The 15,797-nt window shown below is 40.3% G+C and overlaps 1 protein-coding gene across 4 annotated transcripts in view; it reads left to right on the top strand.

Annotated features, from left to right (window-relative positions):
• Nucleotides 1–14,136, top strand: part of KALRN (kalirin, RhoGEF kinase) — a 651,545-nt gene extending 637,409 nt beyond the window's left edge. For 2 of the 4 annotated variants that reach the window (XM_011971540.1, XM_011971544.1), the window contains 3 exons: nt 6,552–6,752; nt 10,821–10,959; nt 11,869–14,136. In XM_011971540.1, the coding sequence (XP_011826930.1) occupies nt 6,552–6,752; nt 10,821–10,959; nt 11,869–12,414 (886 nt within the window). In that variant the 3' untranslated portion in view covers nt 12,415–14,136. The remainder of the gene's footprint in view (nt 1–6,551; nt 6,753–10,820; nt 10,960–11,868) is intronic. The other 2 variants (XM_011971542.1, XM_011971541.1) reach the window with 1 other exon arrangement.
• Nucleotides 14,137–15,797: the final 1,661 nt, after the last annotated feature.

Below are 15,797 nucleotides of genomic sequence, written 5' to 3'. Positions count from 1 at the left end.
TTCCCATCTGAGCAGTCTGGTCAAATTACTCTGTAGTAAAGTAAAAGTTGACAGGCTTCACCCACAAGCTCAGAGCTTCTAAACATCTTTTTTCTTTTCTTTTCTTTTTTTTAGACACTCCAGTCTGTCTCCCAGACTGGAGTGCAATGATGCAATCTCGACTTACTGCAACCTCCACCTCCCAGGTTCAAGCGATTCTCCTACCTCAGCCTCCTGAGTAGCTGGGATTACAGGTGCCTGCCACCACACCCAGCTAATTTTTGTATTTTTAGTTGAGACGGGATTTCTCCATGTTGGCCAGGCTGATCTCAAACTCCTGACCTCAGGTGATCTGCCTGCCTCAGCTTCCCAAAGTGCTGGGATTACAGGTGTGAGCCACCATGCCCTGCCACCAAACACGTTTTTATTCCTGAACTTTCAAAATGAGCCGACTTCCAATGCCGGCCATGATATAGTAAACCCACTGTAGCCTTTATCTCCCACTGATTACAACCAGAATCCCGGACAAGATACAAAAAGCAATACCTGGGTATTAAATTAAATAATAGAGATGAGAATGGAAAGTCAAGAGACTTGGGCTGGATGTGGTGGTTCACGCCTATAATCCCAGCACTTTGGGAGGCTGAGGCAGGAGGATCACTTGAGCCCAGGAGTCCAAGACCAGCCTGGGCAATATGGTGAGACTTCATCTCTAAAAAAAATAAAAGAAAAGACTAGCTAGGCACGGTGGTGCACACCTGTAGTCCCAGCTACTTGGGAAGCTGAGGTGGGAGGATTGTTTGAGCCTAGGAGGTCGAGATCGCACCACTGCATTCCAGTCTGGGCGACGGAGCAAGAGCCTGTCTCAAAAAACTAAAAGGAAAGAAAGAAAAGTAAAAATTTGAAGAATGGCTAATGACAAGGAGAATAGCAGTTTCCTTCCTTCCTTCCTTCCTTCTTTCCTTCCTTCCCTTCTTCCTTCCTTCCTTTTTTCTTCTTTCCTCTTTTCTCCTTTATCTCCCCAGCTTTGATACAAGTGTGGGCCAAATCAAAGAACTATGTAGCATGCACAAAGAGCAAAAACTTCAAGAAAAACCTACATTTCTGGCCAAAGGACAAAGAAAGGGGAACCTTTTGAGTGGAGAGAACAGAATAATTCATGCTTTGTTTGTTTTTTTCTGTCTCCTTACTGTCACTCCTTCACCCCAAGGGTAGTCATGTGAAACTGCATGACAGTGCAGGAAGCTAAACCTCTGAGGGAATCCCATCTTTCTGGCCAGACAACTTCAAAAAGGGGCACTTAGGAGATAAAGAATGCGGGGGAAATCTCAGGAGAAAGCAAAAGAAGATCTCCTAATTCTATATGAAATGACTCAAATCCTGAGCCACCTTCCGGCTGTGCATGTGTAAGGCACATTCAAAGAAATATAGCAAGGCTCTAAGAACTGGACTATGATGTAAACCACTGCGCAGTGACTGTTTAGCTTCAGACTACTCTTTGTGTGGTGCTCACAAGAGGTAGACCTAAAAGCATAGTAAACACTTTGAACACTGAACTGACAATAGAACCACCTCCCACAGAAGGTGAGACGGAACTTGCAGCCTGAACCTAACCAAGCTGATTACTGACCAAAACATACAAATAAACCAAAAATCAACCTTCTCCAGAGGATTTTAACAGAATCAGAGTCTCACAACATAACATTCAAAATGTTCAGGATACAAGCTAAAATCGCTCAACATTACAAAAAGCAGAAAAAAACTTAAAAAATTCTCGGGAAGAAAACAATCAACAGATGCCAGCTCTGAGATGATCCAAATATTGGAACTATCACACAAAGACTTTAAAGTAGCAATTACAACCATCTTCTGTAAGGTAAAGGTGAACACTCTTGAAATGAATGGAAAGATAGAAGTTATTGGCAGAGAAATAGAAATTATTTTTAAATGAAAATTGCATAACAAAAAATATAATATCTAACATTTTAAAATTTACAGCATGGATTCAGTAACAGAACAAAGCTGATGGAGGAGTTGGTGAAATTGAAGAGGAAGAAATATAAATTATCCAACATAAAGAATAGAGAGAAAAAATGTTTTACAAATATTAGACATAACCCCAGGGTCCTATGGAAAAATATCAAAGGGTCTGACATTCATGTCATTAGAACTCCTGAGGGAAAGAAAAAAGTGATTTGTGCAGAAAAAATTTTTGAAAAAATAGCGACTAGAAATGTCCCAAATTTGGCAAAAGACACAAATTTTTAAAGAAGCTTAGTGACCTAAATAAAAAACAAACAAAAACCATGCCCGGAACACATTATAATCAAACTCCGAAAACAGATATATGAAAAAAATCTTGAAAGAAACAAGAGAAAAAAACAACATATTACATTCAGGTAGAACAGTGACTCAAAGGACAGCAGATTTCTCATCAGAATCCATGGAGGCAAGACGACAACAGAACCAACATCTTTAAAATGCTGAAAGAAAAGAGCTAGCCACCAAGAATTCTAAATCTAGCAAAAAATATCCTCCAGGTGAAATGAATTTAACTACTAAGAATTTCTGAACAGTTGAGGAAAATCTTTAACATTAAAGACAGAAATCAAAACAAAAGTAGAAGAAAGTAAACACACTATATAGCAAAAGACTTCCAAAAACTCTCATTAGTATCCTTAGATAAAGGATAATATTGAGATTATAAAACAACAGGAGACTGAGGCAGGAGAATGGCATAAACCCGGGAGGCGGAGCTTGCAGTGAGCCGAGATCCGGCCCCTGCACTCCAGCCTGGGCGACAGAGCAAGACTCTTTCTTAAAAAAAAAAAAAGAAGAAAAAAAAAAAAGAAATTATAACAAGAGCATAATTCTACAAAAAACAAAAAACAACAAACAACTTTTTTTTTTTTTTTTTTTTTAAAGACAGAGCCTTGCTCTTTCACCCAGGCTGGAGTGCAGTGGCACAATCTCAGCTCATTGCAGCCTCTGCCTCCCAAGTTCAAGTGATTTTTGTGCCTCGGTCTTCCAAGTAGCTGGGATTACAGGCACGCAGCACCATGCCTGGCTAATTTTTGTATGTTTAGTAGAAATGGGGTTTCACCATGTTGTCCAGGCTGGTCTTGAACTCCTGACCTCAAGTGATCCACCCACCTTGGCCTCCCAAGGTGCTGGGATTACAGGCGTGAGCCACTGCAACTGGCCTGAAAGCCTTAATAGAAGTGTGGGAAGACAGTGTTGAGGAAATTTCCCAGAAATCTGAGTAACCGGGAAAAAAAATGGGAAATAGAATAGGAAAAGAAGAATTAGAGGACTAGGCTAGAAGGTCCAATTTGAAAAACAGAAATTCCAGAAAGAGAGAATAGAACAAATTATACAGAGAAGAAGGAATTATTTCTAAAAAATAAAGTATTCCCAGAATGAAAAGACATGAGTTTACTAATTGAGAGAGCACCTGAGTGCCCAACCTAATGGATGAAAATAGATCATACTGCAGCACATAATTGTGAAATTTCTCAACACTTAGGAAGAAAGAAGAGCCTACAAATTCTCCATGAAGAGAAGGGGTCATGAAGGGTTAGGAATCATAATGCTTTAGACATTAACAGTTAACATTACCAATAACAATAGAAGTTGGAAGGCAACAGAATAATTCCTTCAAAATTGTGATTGAAAAATTTTCCAACTGGATTATACTCGGCTAAACTCACAATCAAGTATAAAAGTAGAATAAGTACAAATTTTCAGATATGCAAGTCTGAAACAATTTATTTCCCAGGCACTCTTTGTCAGAAATGATTGAAGATTGCATTCTGTCAGAAAAAGGAAAAGTATTCATAGTTTACTAGAGGCTCAACTGTGAATAGCATAGACATAGTGTAGTAATGTAGACACTGAATATTGATTATAATTTTATTGGGAGGACAGTGGATGGGGATAGTAGTTATGTGGCAGGGACAGAGGGAGGAAGGAGGCTAAAATCTCATCTTCCATAGTGGGATGTCAACAGAAATAATTAAAACTGAAAAATGAAGAAGTAGCCACTCAAAGCGTATGATTGAGAGTCATATAAGTAAATATTTCAATAATCTGCTAAACTATATTAAATTGATATATTAAACTGCCTCTCAGGCCAGGCACGGTGTCTCATGCCTAATTCCAGCACTTTGGGAGGCCAAGGTGGATGGATCGCTTTGAGCTCAGGAATTCAAGACCAGCCTGGGCAACATGGCTAAATCCCATCTCTACAAAAAAAGTACAAAAAATTAGACAGGTATGGTGGTGCATGCCTGTAGTCCCAGCTACTTGGGAGGCTGAGGTTGGAGGATCACTTGAGCTTGGGAGGCAGAGATTGCAGTGAGCCAAGATCATGCTACCACACTCAAGCCTGGGTGACAGAGCAAGACTCCAGGGAAGGAAAAATGGGGATGCATTTTTTTTTTTAATAACAAATCTGGAGAGATAATTGACTTTTTTAACCATGGGGCTGCATAACTTTAACAACTACAAACCTTTTTCTAAAAATGAAGCTAGCAGTACCTTGATGTGGCCACTAAATTCAGGAGAGCTATCCTCAACATTCAATTGTTTTCATTGTTCCATTTCACTCCTCTGCAAGAAGTAACTTACGATAATCAAACTCACAAAGAGAGCACTGTTAAAAACCAGAATGGCAATTTATTAATTTATAATGTGACACAAAACTGCCATTTTGACCAAATATTTGTTTACTGTGCCAAGAATGATATTTGGTAAATAATATATGTTCAATAAATACTTGTCTAAGACTTGTTTTACTAATTAGTACATTATTTTTAAAAAAACAATTTTTTTAAAAGAGAGGGTCTCACTATGTTGTCCAGGCTGGTCTCAAACTCCTGGGCTCAAGCAATCCTTGTGTCTCAGCTTCCCAAAGCACTGGGATGACAAGCATGAGCCATTGCACCTGGCCTTATTAGCACATTATTTTATTTTATGCAAATACATGATGGGAAAAAAAGTATTATTAAAAAGTTGCCTTTTGAGCACAGAGCCAGGTCAAGGAGGCAGTTAGATGATCTTCATGGTGGCCACGACACACCCATTTCTGTTGGAGGAATGGGCTGGTCTTCAGACTGTTCACTCCTCTGCTCGTGGGTTAGGACACCTTATGGGAAGGGCTTGGATGGTGCTGCCTTATCACCTTGCTGACTCTCCCTTCATCTGCCCCATTGCTGACCTGTGCCCCTACAGAGCTCTCTTGACACCTTCCACAGGGCAACAGCTGTATCTGGGAACCATTCTATTTCAGGAGTTGGTAATTTTGTCAGATGTAATAATGACAGAGTGGTTATATATTTCTAAGTGTTCTTGTCAATAGGCATGTAAACTGAAGTATTTATGAGTGAAATGACATTATATCTGTTGCTTAAAATACTCCAGGGGAAAAAAAAAAGCAGTGGATAGAAAAGAGATAGATGAAACAAAATTGATTAAAATGTTCATGATTATTGAAGTTGGCTGCATAGGAGATCTATTTTGCTATTTTCTTCACTTTTGTATATATTAGAAAGTTTTCATAATAAAAAGATAACAAACATAAAATAAAATGAAACAATGGACTCTTTAAAAATGTTTTTAATGAGAGCTAAGCTATGAGGACACAAAGGCGTAAGAATGATACAATGGACTTTGGGGACTCGCGGGAAAGGGTGAGACGGTGGTAAGAAATAAAAGACTACACACTGGGTACAGTGTACACTGCTTGGGTGATGGGTGCACCAAAATCTCAGAAATCACCATTAAAGAACATATTCATGTAACCAAACACCACCTGTTCCCCAAAAACCTATTGAAATTAAAAAAAAAAAAAAAATTCCATTTTGCGTTGGTTTTCAGTCTGGCTTTTTCATCATGTCATGGCCCCATAAAGAGGTAGCATTTGTGCTAGACCTTGAAGGAAGTAGAATTGGTATGTATGAGAAGGAGAAAAAAACAATAAAAATGTTTTAAAAATTATCATTGAGTAGAATTCCTCCTTCTTTAACATTATTGCTGTTTCTATTGTTGTATTTCACAGAAATATGTATTCTGCCTAGAAAAGAAAACTGAACTGCCGTTGATGGTCAAAATGGCAGAGAAAAATATTGGTTAAAAAAATTACATTAGTTAGGCCAGGCATAGTGGCTCACACCTGTAATCCCAGGGCTTTGGGAGGCCGAGGCAAGAGGCTTGAGCCTGGAAAGTTGAGGCTGCAGTGAGCCATGATCACATCACTGCTCTCTAGCCTGGGTAACAGAGCAAGACCCTGTCTCAAACAAACAAACAAACAAAAAGCTTTATATTATATACAAAAATATAATGTATAATATAATTATATTATATAATATATTAGTTTTTGACATCTCAAAAAAACCTAAAATGCTAAAGAAGGAAAATGGATTTTCTGAATAACATTATAATTAAAAATATAGGAGAGTAGGATTCCTAATAAAATCTATCTGACCACTTCACACAAAACTTTACTTATCCATGAATAAAATATATCTAGTTAATTGATGAATGTTGGTAAATTTTCCCTTTTGCTTTTCCAGAGGCCGTTTCTCTATAGTAAAGAAATGCATTCACAAAGCTACCCGCAAAGATGTGGCTGTGAAATTTGTTAGTAAAAAAATGAAGAAGAAAGAACAGGCTGCCCACGAGGCTGCCCTGCTTCAGCACCTACAGCACCCTCAGTACATCACTCTCCATGACACCTATGAGTCCCCCACGTCCTACATCCTGATCTTGGAACTGTAAGTACAGATGCCGTCTCTCTAAAGTCGCCCCCATCCATTTGGGTTAGCTCTTGCCCACAATTAATGGAAAAGACAGTTACATTTTATACAAGGTCCTGTCATTTGCAAAGTGCTGCATATAACATGCACTCTCTCCCCCATTTTATAATCAATGTCATTTCCATTTCAAAGATTAAAACATCATAGTAGGGATAAGGGAAGTCCTTAGAACTAGCTCCTTAAGACTAGGAATAGAGAAGCTGGGACTTGAACCCATATCCCTCTCCCTTCCAGGTTTATTTTCTTTCTATTATGGACTCTTGGGCTGGGCTTGAGTTTGGGAAGAGCTTGTCGACAGTAGGCTGATTGACAGGGTGGAGTTGAAAGAGAGGGCTCTGTGTGTCAGTTCACTACCATAGCATCTCCAGTTTACCACCCAAGAAATTCCTTCTAGGGGAGAGCCTTACCTTCAAAACATTCCACTCATTCCAGATTTTCTAGGGACTTAGGCAACCATATACCCCTAGAATAGATTTAATAAAGCAATAATGTCCCATTCTCCCCACCACTACCCCAGACTAAGAAGAAACAGTATGCTCTGTGGTTTAGATAAAGATCACAGAGATGAAAGAGAACAGAGTCTTTTCAGAAGTGATACAAGTAACAGAAATGTGATCAGATTGGTGCTAATGAGGCCCTTGGCCTAGACAGGAGACAGACATTTCTGCCAATGACCATTGCTGTGTATGGCTCCACAAGAACCCGTTTTCAGTAAAGAAGTGCCTGCATTTTCAGCTTTTCAACTACCATGTTAGTCCGGCTGTTGCGTGATTGTTAGTCTAGGTGTGTGTGTACGGGATCTTTCAGTGAGTAACTTGCCACGAATTTATTTATGATAAAATAAGAAAGCAAAAATGCAAGCAAGTTTGGCTATTTTTAAAATCAGCTGGAAAAAAAACAGAGGGGACAAAAGCAGTGCTGCTAGCATCTGTAATCCTTTTGTGAAACTTAAACTGTATGTGGTTAAGTAGCTGGTAGTTTGTCACTTTAGACTTAACAGTCTTTTTCAGAGCCTGACCTGTCTGTAGGGAACCTCCTAACTCAAAAGGCATATTCTATTGCTAGTGACCTATGCTTGTCCACAGATGACAGCATCTGCGCTTGAGTTCCAATGAAAGGTATTGTCACTATGTACCGGGTTGAATTCAGCTGACCCAGAACTTCTGCCCCTTCAGACTTGCCAACTACTGTTTTAAGGGAAGGTGCTGATAGTGGGCTACTGCAGTGCAACGGAAAGAAGCTGCTCTTGGAATGAGGAATCTGGGCTCACGTCCCAGCTCTGTGATTTGAAGCAGAATACTTAGTTTGCCAGGGCCCCGGGTTCTCATCTGTGAAGACTGAAATTCCTCCAACATCCCAGAGATGTTGCAGGGATTAAGTTAGATGAATAGTGGGTTGAACTAGTTTAGCAAACATTTACTGAGCACTCACTATGCACCAACCACTATCCAGATCAGGGGGAACAAAGGTATAGTTATAAGGGTAGTTTAGAGGAGGCAGAGGTAGAGTTTATAGGGGGGAAAGGGCTGGGCACGATGGCTCATGCCTGTAATCCTAGCACGTTGAGAGGCCGAGGTGGGCGGATCACTTGAGGTCAGAAGTTCGAGACCAGCCTCGCCAACATGGTGAAACCCCATCTCTACTAAAACTACAAAAATTAGTTGGGCGTGGTGGTGCGCACCTGTAATCCCAGCTACTCGAGAGGCTGAGGCAGGAGAATCGCTTGAACCCAGGAGGTGGAGGTTGCAGTGAGCCAAGATCACGCCACTGCACTCCAACCTGGGCCACAGAGTGAGACTCCGTCTCAAAAAAACAAAACAAAACAAAACAAAACAAAAAAACAGGGGGAAAAGATGTAGCTTTTGCCCTCAAGGAGTTACATGTCTAATGAGGAAGACCAATAGATAGATAGATGGATGATTTTAATATAACATGGTAAATACTAAGAGACATGCATGCACTGGAGAAGGTTGCTGTGAGAATGTAGGTGCTTGGTTGAACTTGAAGTTCAGGGGAAGTTTGTGGAGAGGCAGTGCCTGAGCTAATCCCTGTGCTGGATCTCATTATCCTGTTATGCTTATGTGGCACATACTTATGCTGCCAATTATGTGACAGTGGCCTCCCCTTAGGTGGTCACCAGAATTGCTGGGAGAGCTTTTCTTTACCAGGCAACTGAGATTTGGATTCCCTATTCTGGGGTGGGATGCAGGCATCTGCCTTACCCAAAAACTCTAAAGGTGAACTTGGTGGCTAAGACTCTCTCACTTGGAGCAGTGCTGCTGTTAATTGCTCCCTTAATGACCCCAAGAAGTTCAGGGGAATATATTTAACATGCCCAATCCTACTCCATCTACTCTGATCACTCTTACCTCACCCCTAGCAGGGTCAGAAGAAAGCAAAAGAGGCTTGCATGGGTTCTAGCCTTTGCTCCTGTTAGGGGAAGTAGAAGACACCAGTGAGAAGGAGCAAGCTAGAGGGAAGAGGAAAACTTGGCCAGGGTGATTTCAGCTGTAACTGAAAGTCATTTCTGACCCTGGATTAGGCTCCTCTGCATGGGGATTTCCTGGGGATGTGCCTTTAACAACTCAATGCATTTGGTAACTCCTGGGTGTAAGAGGACAGAGGGTGGCTGAGAATAGCTACCATCTATTTAGCACTTACCTACGCTACCAATTATGCTTAAATGCTTCATCATCTCATTCCATCCTTGCACAATCCTCATAATGAAATAGGTGAATAGTAATATTCACCCACTATAAGATAATATTAATTCATTATATTAGATTAATATAATGAATAATAATTGTTATTATTTTGTTGCTGTTCTTATTCCCACTTTAAAGATGGTTCACTTTGGTGAAACCAAAACACAGAGTTCAAATGACTTGCTCCCAGCCTTCAGCAGGTAGATAGCAGAACCAGGATTCGAATCTGGGTCTGGATGGCTCCATATACCATGTTCTCAATCACAGTTCTCAAGGTTGGAAAAGTTGCCCAGAAGGCAAAGGATTCAAAAAGGGATCAAGAGCCGGGCACGGTGGCTCATGCCGGTAATCCCAGCACTTTGGGAGGCCCAGGCGGGTGGATCACTTGAGACCAGGAGTTACTGACCAGCCTGGCCAACATGGCAAAACTCTGTCTCTACTAAAAATACAAAAATTAGCTGGGTTAGATGGCACACACCTGTAATCCCAGCTACTTGGGGAGCTGAGACACCAGAATCGCTTGAACCTGGGAGGCGGAGGTTGCAGTGAGCCGCGATCATGCCACTACACTCCAGCCTGGCGAAAGACTGTCTCAAAAACAAAACAAACAAATAACAACAACAAAAAAAAGGTGGCAGGGTGGGAGTGGGGCAAATAATCAATAATGCAAAGAACAAACTTTGCCTACTTTCTGTTTTCCCCAACTAAAAACTGACAAATGAAAGTAGTTTGGCTAGACGCAGTGGCGTCCTCCAGAAATCGCAGCTATGTGAGAGGCTGAAGCAAGAGGATCACTTGAGCCCAGGAGTTCGAGGCTGCAGTGAGCTATGATTGTGCCACAGCATTCCAGCCTGGGTGACACAGTGAGACTTCATTTCTAAAATTAATATAAAATAAAATTAAGAAGTACTTTGCAAAACACATGTGGGGTTGCTTGCAGCCCCTAGGTTATGGTTAATCAGAATATTGCTGAAGCCTCTCTTGGTGAAGGCTTTCTTTACTTAGCAATCGAACCTCTTAAATGGGCGTCACAACATTTTGTTGTGAGCAATTTTTAGAGTTAATGAAGGAGAATGTTTCCTAAACAAGGTCATTCATATTTCTTCCCCGCAGTACACCATATTGGTAAATATATTTATTTTAGTTCTGAATATTACAATAACTTTAGGCTCTAACTAAATATGCATGTGTTGCACATTTAGTCTTCATGTATAACAAGAAGTATGAGAGAGCTTAGAGCTCTTACTGATTTTTATATGTGTTATTTTTCTATTTCTTCATATCAAACATATTTCCTTTGCCTTTCCCTGCCTACTTTCAGGATGGATGATGGCCGCCTCTTAGACTACCTTATGAATCATGATGAACTGATGGAGGAAAAAGTAGCTTTCTATATTCGAGACATCATGGAGGCTCTGCAGTACCTTCACAACTGCAGGGTTGCACATTTGGACATAAAGGTAATAAGAAGTGTCAACTTTGCAGGGAATACCTTAAATGGCCAAGTCCAACTTATAGTCATTACTCATAAGGAATATAAGTTCAAATTCATTTTATTTACTTAGAGTAGAATAGTATGACTTTTTTTTTTTTTTGAGACAACTCTGTTGCCAAGGCTGGAGTGCAGTGTGCAATCTCGGCTCACTGCAACCTCTGCCTCCTGGGTGCAAGCAATTCTTCTGCCTTAGCCTCCTGAGTAGCTGGGATTACAGGTGCCCACCACCACACCTGGCTAATTTTTGTATTTTTAGTAGAGATGGGGTTTCATCATGTTGGCCAGGCTGGTCTTGATCTCCTGACCTCAAGTGATCCGCCCGCCTTGACCTCCCAAAGTGCTGGGATTACAGATGTGAGTCACCACGCCCATCCCATTATGACTATTAAAGAGAATCTGGGTTGTCATACAATTTAAGTATATCATCCATGAATTAATGAGAATATACCAGAGCCACAATGACATCTGGTGTGAGAGAAAGTAGGGAAGTTCTACCTACCTAATCTAACTTCATAGAAGTAAGCCAACAAATGTCACGTTTTCTTCCATGCTGCTCAAAAAGAAGTCCCTGTTCACCAAAATGAGTAATTTATTATTTCCTTGACTCAATGCAGAAGCAATGTAGTTAAGAAGACATGATTTTCAATGTCAAACTACTTCTCTGAATTACAACCCAAACTCAAAGTGTAGTAAGCTCAAAATGATACTTTGAAGTCTCCTATGCAGTTTCCATAATGCACAGGGAATTTTCCATACACCATAGGCTTTATCAAAGAATAGCATAATTGTGTTTGAATTAATGAGGTCTTTTGAGTAGTCAAAATAGAGGCCTGAACTTCCCTTCTTTTCTCCCTTCCTCCTTGGATCTCCACAGCCTGAAAACCTGCTCATTGACCTACGGATTCCAGTGCCTCGAGTGAAGCTCATCGACTTGGAGGATGCTGTCCAGATTTCGGGTCACTTCCACATTCACCACCTGCTGGGGAACCCTGAGTTTGCTGCCCCAGAAGTCATCCAAGGCATCCCCGTCTCCCTGGGGACAGACATCTGGAGCATCGGGGTTCTGACATATGTCATGCTGAGTGGGGTCTCCCCCTTCTTGGATGAGAGCAAAGAGGAGACATGTATCAATGTATGCAGGGTGGATTTCAGCTTCCCCCATGAATACTTCTGTGGTGTGAGCAACGCTGCCAGAGATTTCATCAATGTGATCTTACAGGAGGACTTTCGGAGGCGGCCCACGGCAGCCACATGCTTACAGCATCCATGGCTGCAGCCCCATAATGGCAGCTACTCTAAGATCCCCCTGGACACCTCCCGCCTAGCATGCTTCATAGAACGCCGCAAACACCAGAATGATGTGCGGCCTATTCCCAATGTCAAGAGCTACATTGTCAACCGGGTGAACCAAGGGACGTAGCCATCTCCCAGCCCCTATGGTTTCACATAGAAGTGCAGTGTGAACCAAAGCAAGACTGAATGTGATTGTAAATAATTCTGTTCATCATTTCACTCCGTGCAGTTCTCTGAATTGAGAGATGTACCTCTTAAACCTCATCAGTGGTTATTCAGGGTCTGAGCAGCAGTAAAAGTCACCCTAAATCCAGGGGCTTTCCAGAAGGTCATTCTGAAGAAATAAAGAGGCAAAGAGTCACAGAAGTGTTCAGAAGAAGGACAAAGATGAGAACAATATTGGCTGTTATGAAATTTTAACTGTATCTTCCAAAATGAGTGGTTAACTGGGCAAACCGTAAGCTCACAAGAGTGTAAAAGTTCTCTGGCTTTGCTGAAATTTTAAGCAAAAAGTTCTATTTAATGGAGATGTCATGTATATCAACTATTCTGGTTTAGATAACTTAGATATAGTTTCTTAATAGGATAGATATACACATACAGTATAATATATCCCATTCAGGTTTCAGAGTTTTCTAATATAGAGATATATATATATTAAATCAAACACAAGTAACTTTGAGTGCTCCAGTTAAGACAGTAATTTATTTATCGAAGCATTACATTGTTTTGACTAAGCACAATTAGATGACAAGTTTTGTAGAGCATTTTATAAATCTTGTATAGAAATCTTTTACCAGAACCTGTGCATTAAGAGAAAGCAACATTGCCCTTTTGAATGAGATAATTTTTTCTGTCAATCACAGGTTATTTGATTAAGATAGGTTCTTTCTGTATATGAAATGCTACCCGCAAATTCACTGGCAGCTCAGAGTTAATCTGGCAAGAAAGCCCGCCAGGAAATAAGTTCAAATACACTATGAGCTGCGGGGGTATTTTTGTGTCTACACCAGGTTTGAAATAAATAAACAAATATAAGAGGTTCATACAAAAGGGCAAATGAAAACCTTTCCTACAGTTCCTATGAACAACGTACCAACACTTTCTGATTTCTTCTACGGCTGTAGAATACCATCTTTCAGAAAGTTGGCTGACTTTATTTCTAACTCCTTATTGAAGCTAAGGGGTGCTTACTAAAAGGAGGCAGCCATATAGGCCTTTTAAAGGCCTGGTCCTAAGTCCTTTTTAAAGCCATGGAACAAAACCTGATAAACCACCCTAACAGAGCATTAAGTTGTAACTGAGATTGCAATACCTGTCACCACTCAGCCGCTGATAGTTCTCTGAACCAAAAGGACTAATTGTGCTTTGAGGCCAATCCTGCTTTCTGGTGTATATTCTCCATAAAAGATTATTATTAACTGCTCTTTTTCACTCTGGTGGAAAAAAAAATTAAACCTGGGCATTTCATGGGTTTTCTTTCTTTATTGTTGTTCGTTTGTTTTGGAGGGAGGGAGTTTGTTTTTTGTGTTTGTACATGATCCACCCTTAGTTTTCTAGAATATGTGTTGAAAATAGATATTATTATGCAAGTAAGATTTTAAAAATGTAACTCAAGTGTTTGTTCAAATCAGGTTTAACGGCGTTGCTTCTCTCCTATAATGGGATAGAGAAAATTAAAATCACACAGTACAGAAGTGCAAGAAGAGAATATATGAAGGACGAATAGAACTACAAACCTATCTAAATGAAAAAGAAATGGTGGAAACTAAGCCTGAACTTTACATATAAAAAGCATTATTCCCACAGTGGAAATGTAAAATTAAAAATCATCATCATTTTTTTTCCATTGGTTTCAAAGACAACTTCCTCATTCACCCTCCACCTCATCCCATCCAAGATTACAGATTGATAAACTAATGGAAATTATAAGCAATAAGACTAGATAGCACTTAGTATTTTCGGGATTAACCAAATATGTGGAAACCGACTCCGACTGTATTTGTTTCCAGTTTTCAAATGGCCCTGGGTCATTAAGCCTCACTCCCTCAGAGGTCTCTCTTGAGTAACCCCTATAGTCTTCATTTGGACCTTTATGTATATGCAAATACTCTATGATACAATACATAAAAATTTAAAACATACATTAAACATGTTTACTAAAATTTTTTAAAGTTTGAAACATATTTAGTAAAAAAAATTAGTAAACATGTCTTCATTGTGTTTAAAAAATTTAAAACATATTTACTAATAATCCTTTTGGTAAACATGTTTACTAAAACCCTTTCAGTAAACATGCCTTCATTATGGTATACAGCATAAAAGAGGAAAGCCTGAGCCGGGCACTGTGACTCATGCCTGTTAGCTGGGCGTGGTGGCAATCGCCTGTAATCCCAGCGACTTAGGAGGCTGAGGCAGGATAATCACTTGAAACCGGAAGGCGGAGGTTGCCGTGAGCCAAAATTGCGCCACTGCACTCTAGCCTGGGCAATAAGAGCAAAACTCCGTCTCAAAAAAAAAAAAAAAAAAAAAAAGAGAGGAAAGCCTGGCCCATAGTGTTTGTCAAACTGTAGGCTCTGAGGATACCCAATATCCATAAATTCCAGCTTGGCAAGTTCTGTTCTGTCCACTGTGGATGACCTGAATCAAGATCCCCCTGTTGAGCCATTCTGAGTTTTTGTAACAAGTTGAGTTTCTTCTTGAGAAGGCCAGGGCCCAGGACAATGGTGAACAGACCACGGCAGGTGGGAGGCAAGGATGGTATTGTTGAAATTATGTTATGGGGGCAGTTGACAGAATGTTAGACCTCAAGCTTTCATATCAGCTTTTACAACAGAGTTGGGAGGATCCAGATCCAGATGTGGGGTTACATGGAATTCCCCCAAGTACACATATTTGGGAAGTGAGAAGACAGGAAAAGAGGGACCTGGGAAAAGTAGGATGATTTTGTTAACTGGAGCCAAGGTACAATCGTTAGACCAGAATGAACTTAATAGAGGCCCCAAGAGAAAGGGGGTATATTTTATATAGTTTGATAATGGAGGGAAACTAACAGGGAGGCTGCCTGTCTGCAAAGCTCCTGGTCTCTCCCAACAGAGATAAGAGAGTAGTCTTGGTTCAAGGGTTCTCCATAGCAAGTTGGAAATAACAAGGAATCCCAGACGATGAGCCTGGGGAATGTACTTTAAGTTGCTCTGAGGGCAACTGTGGTTAGGGAAGAAGGATCAGGGGCCCCTCTTGTTCCTGTTTTGGTGGAGAGATTTATTACTTGGTAGTAAAGAAGAGAGGAGAGAGGAGAAAATAGTCCACTTCTATCATAATGATGGTAGTTCACAGTGGGAGTGAACTTTTAGCTGAAATAGGAAAAACAAACAATGGTCAAGGTCACAAGTTTCTTGCTTGGCTTATATTCATTGCATAGGGTTTTGAACTTTTTGTTTTGTTTTGTAAGGGTGGGATAAAGGATGAAAAGATCAGGGACAACCCATAATAACTTTTAAGAAGTATTAA

The sequence above is a fragment of the Mandrillus leucophaeus genome, unplaced genomic scaffold (genome assembly GCF_000951045.1).
Source record: "Mandrillus leucophaeus isolate KB7577 unplaced genomic scaffold, Mleu.le_1.0 Scaffold123, whole genome shotgun sequence".
Lineage (NCBI taxonomy): Eukaryota > Metazoa > Chordata > Mammalia > Primates > Cercopithecidae > Mandrillus > Mandrillus leucophaeus.
This window is presented reverse-complemented; position numbering and strand designations above follow the sequence as displayed.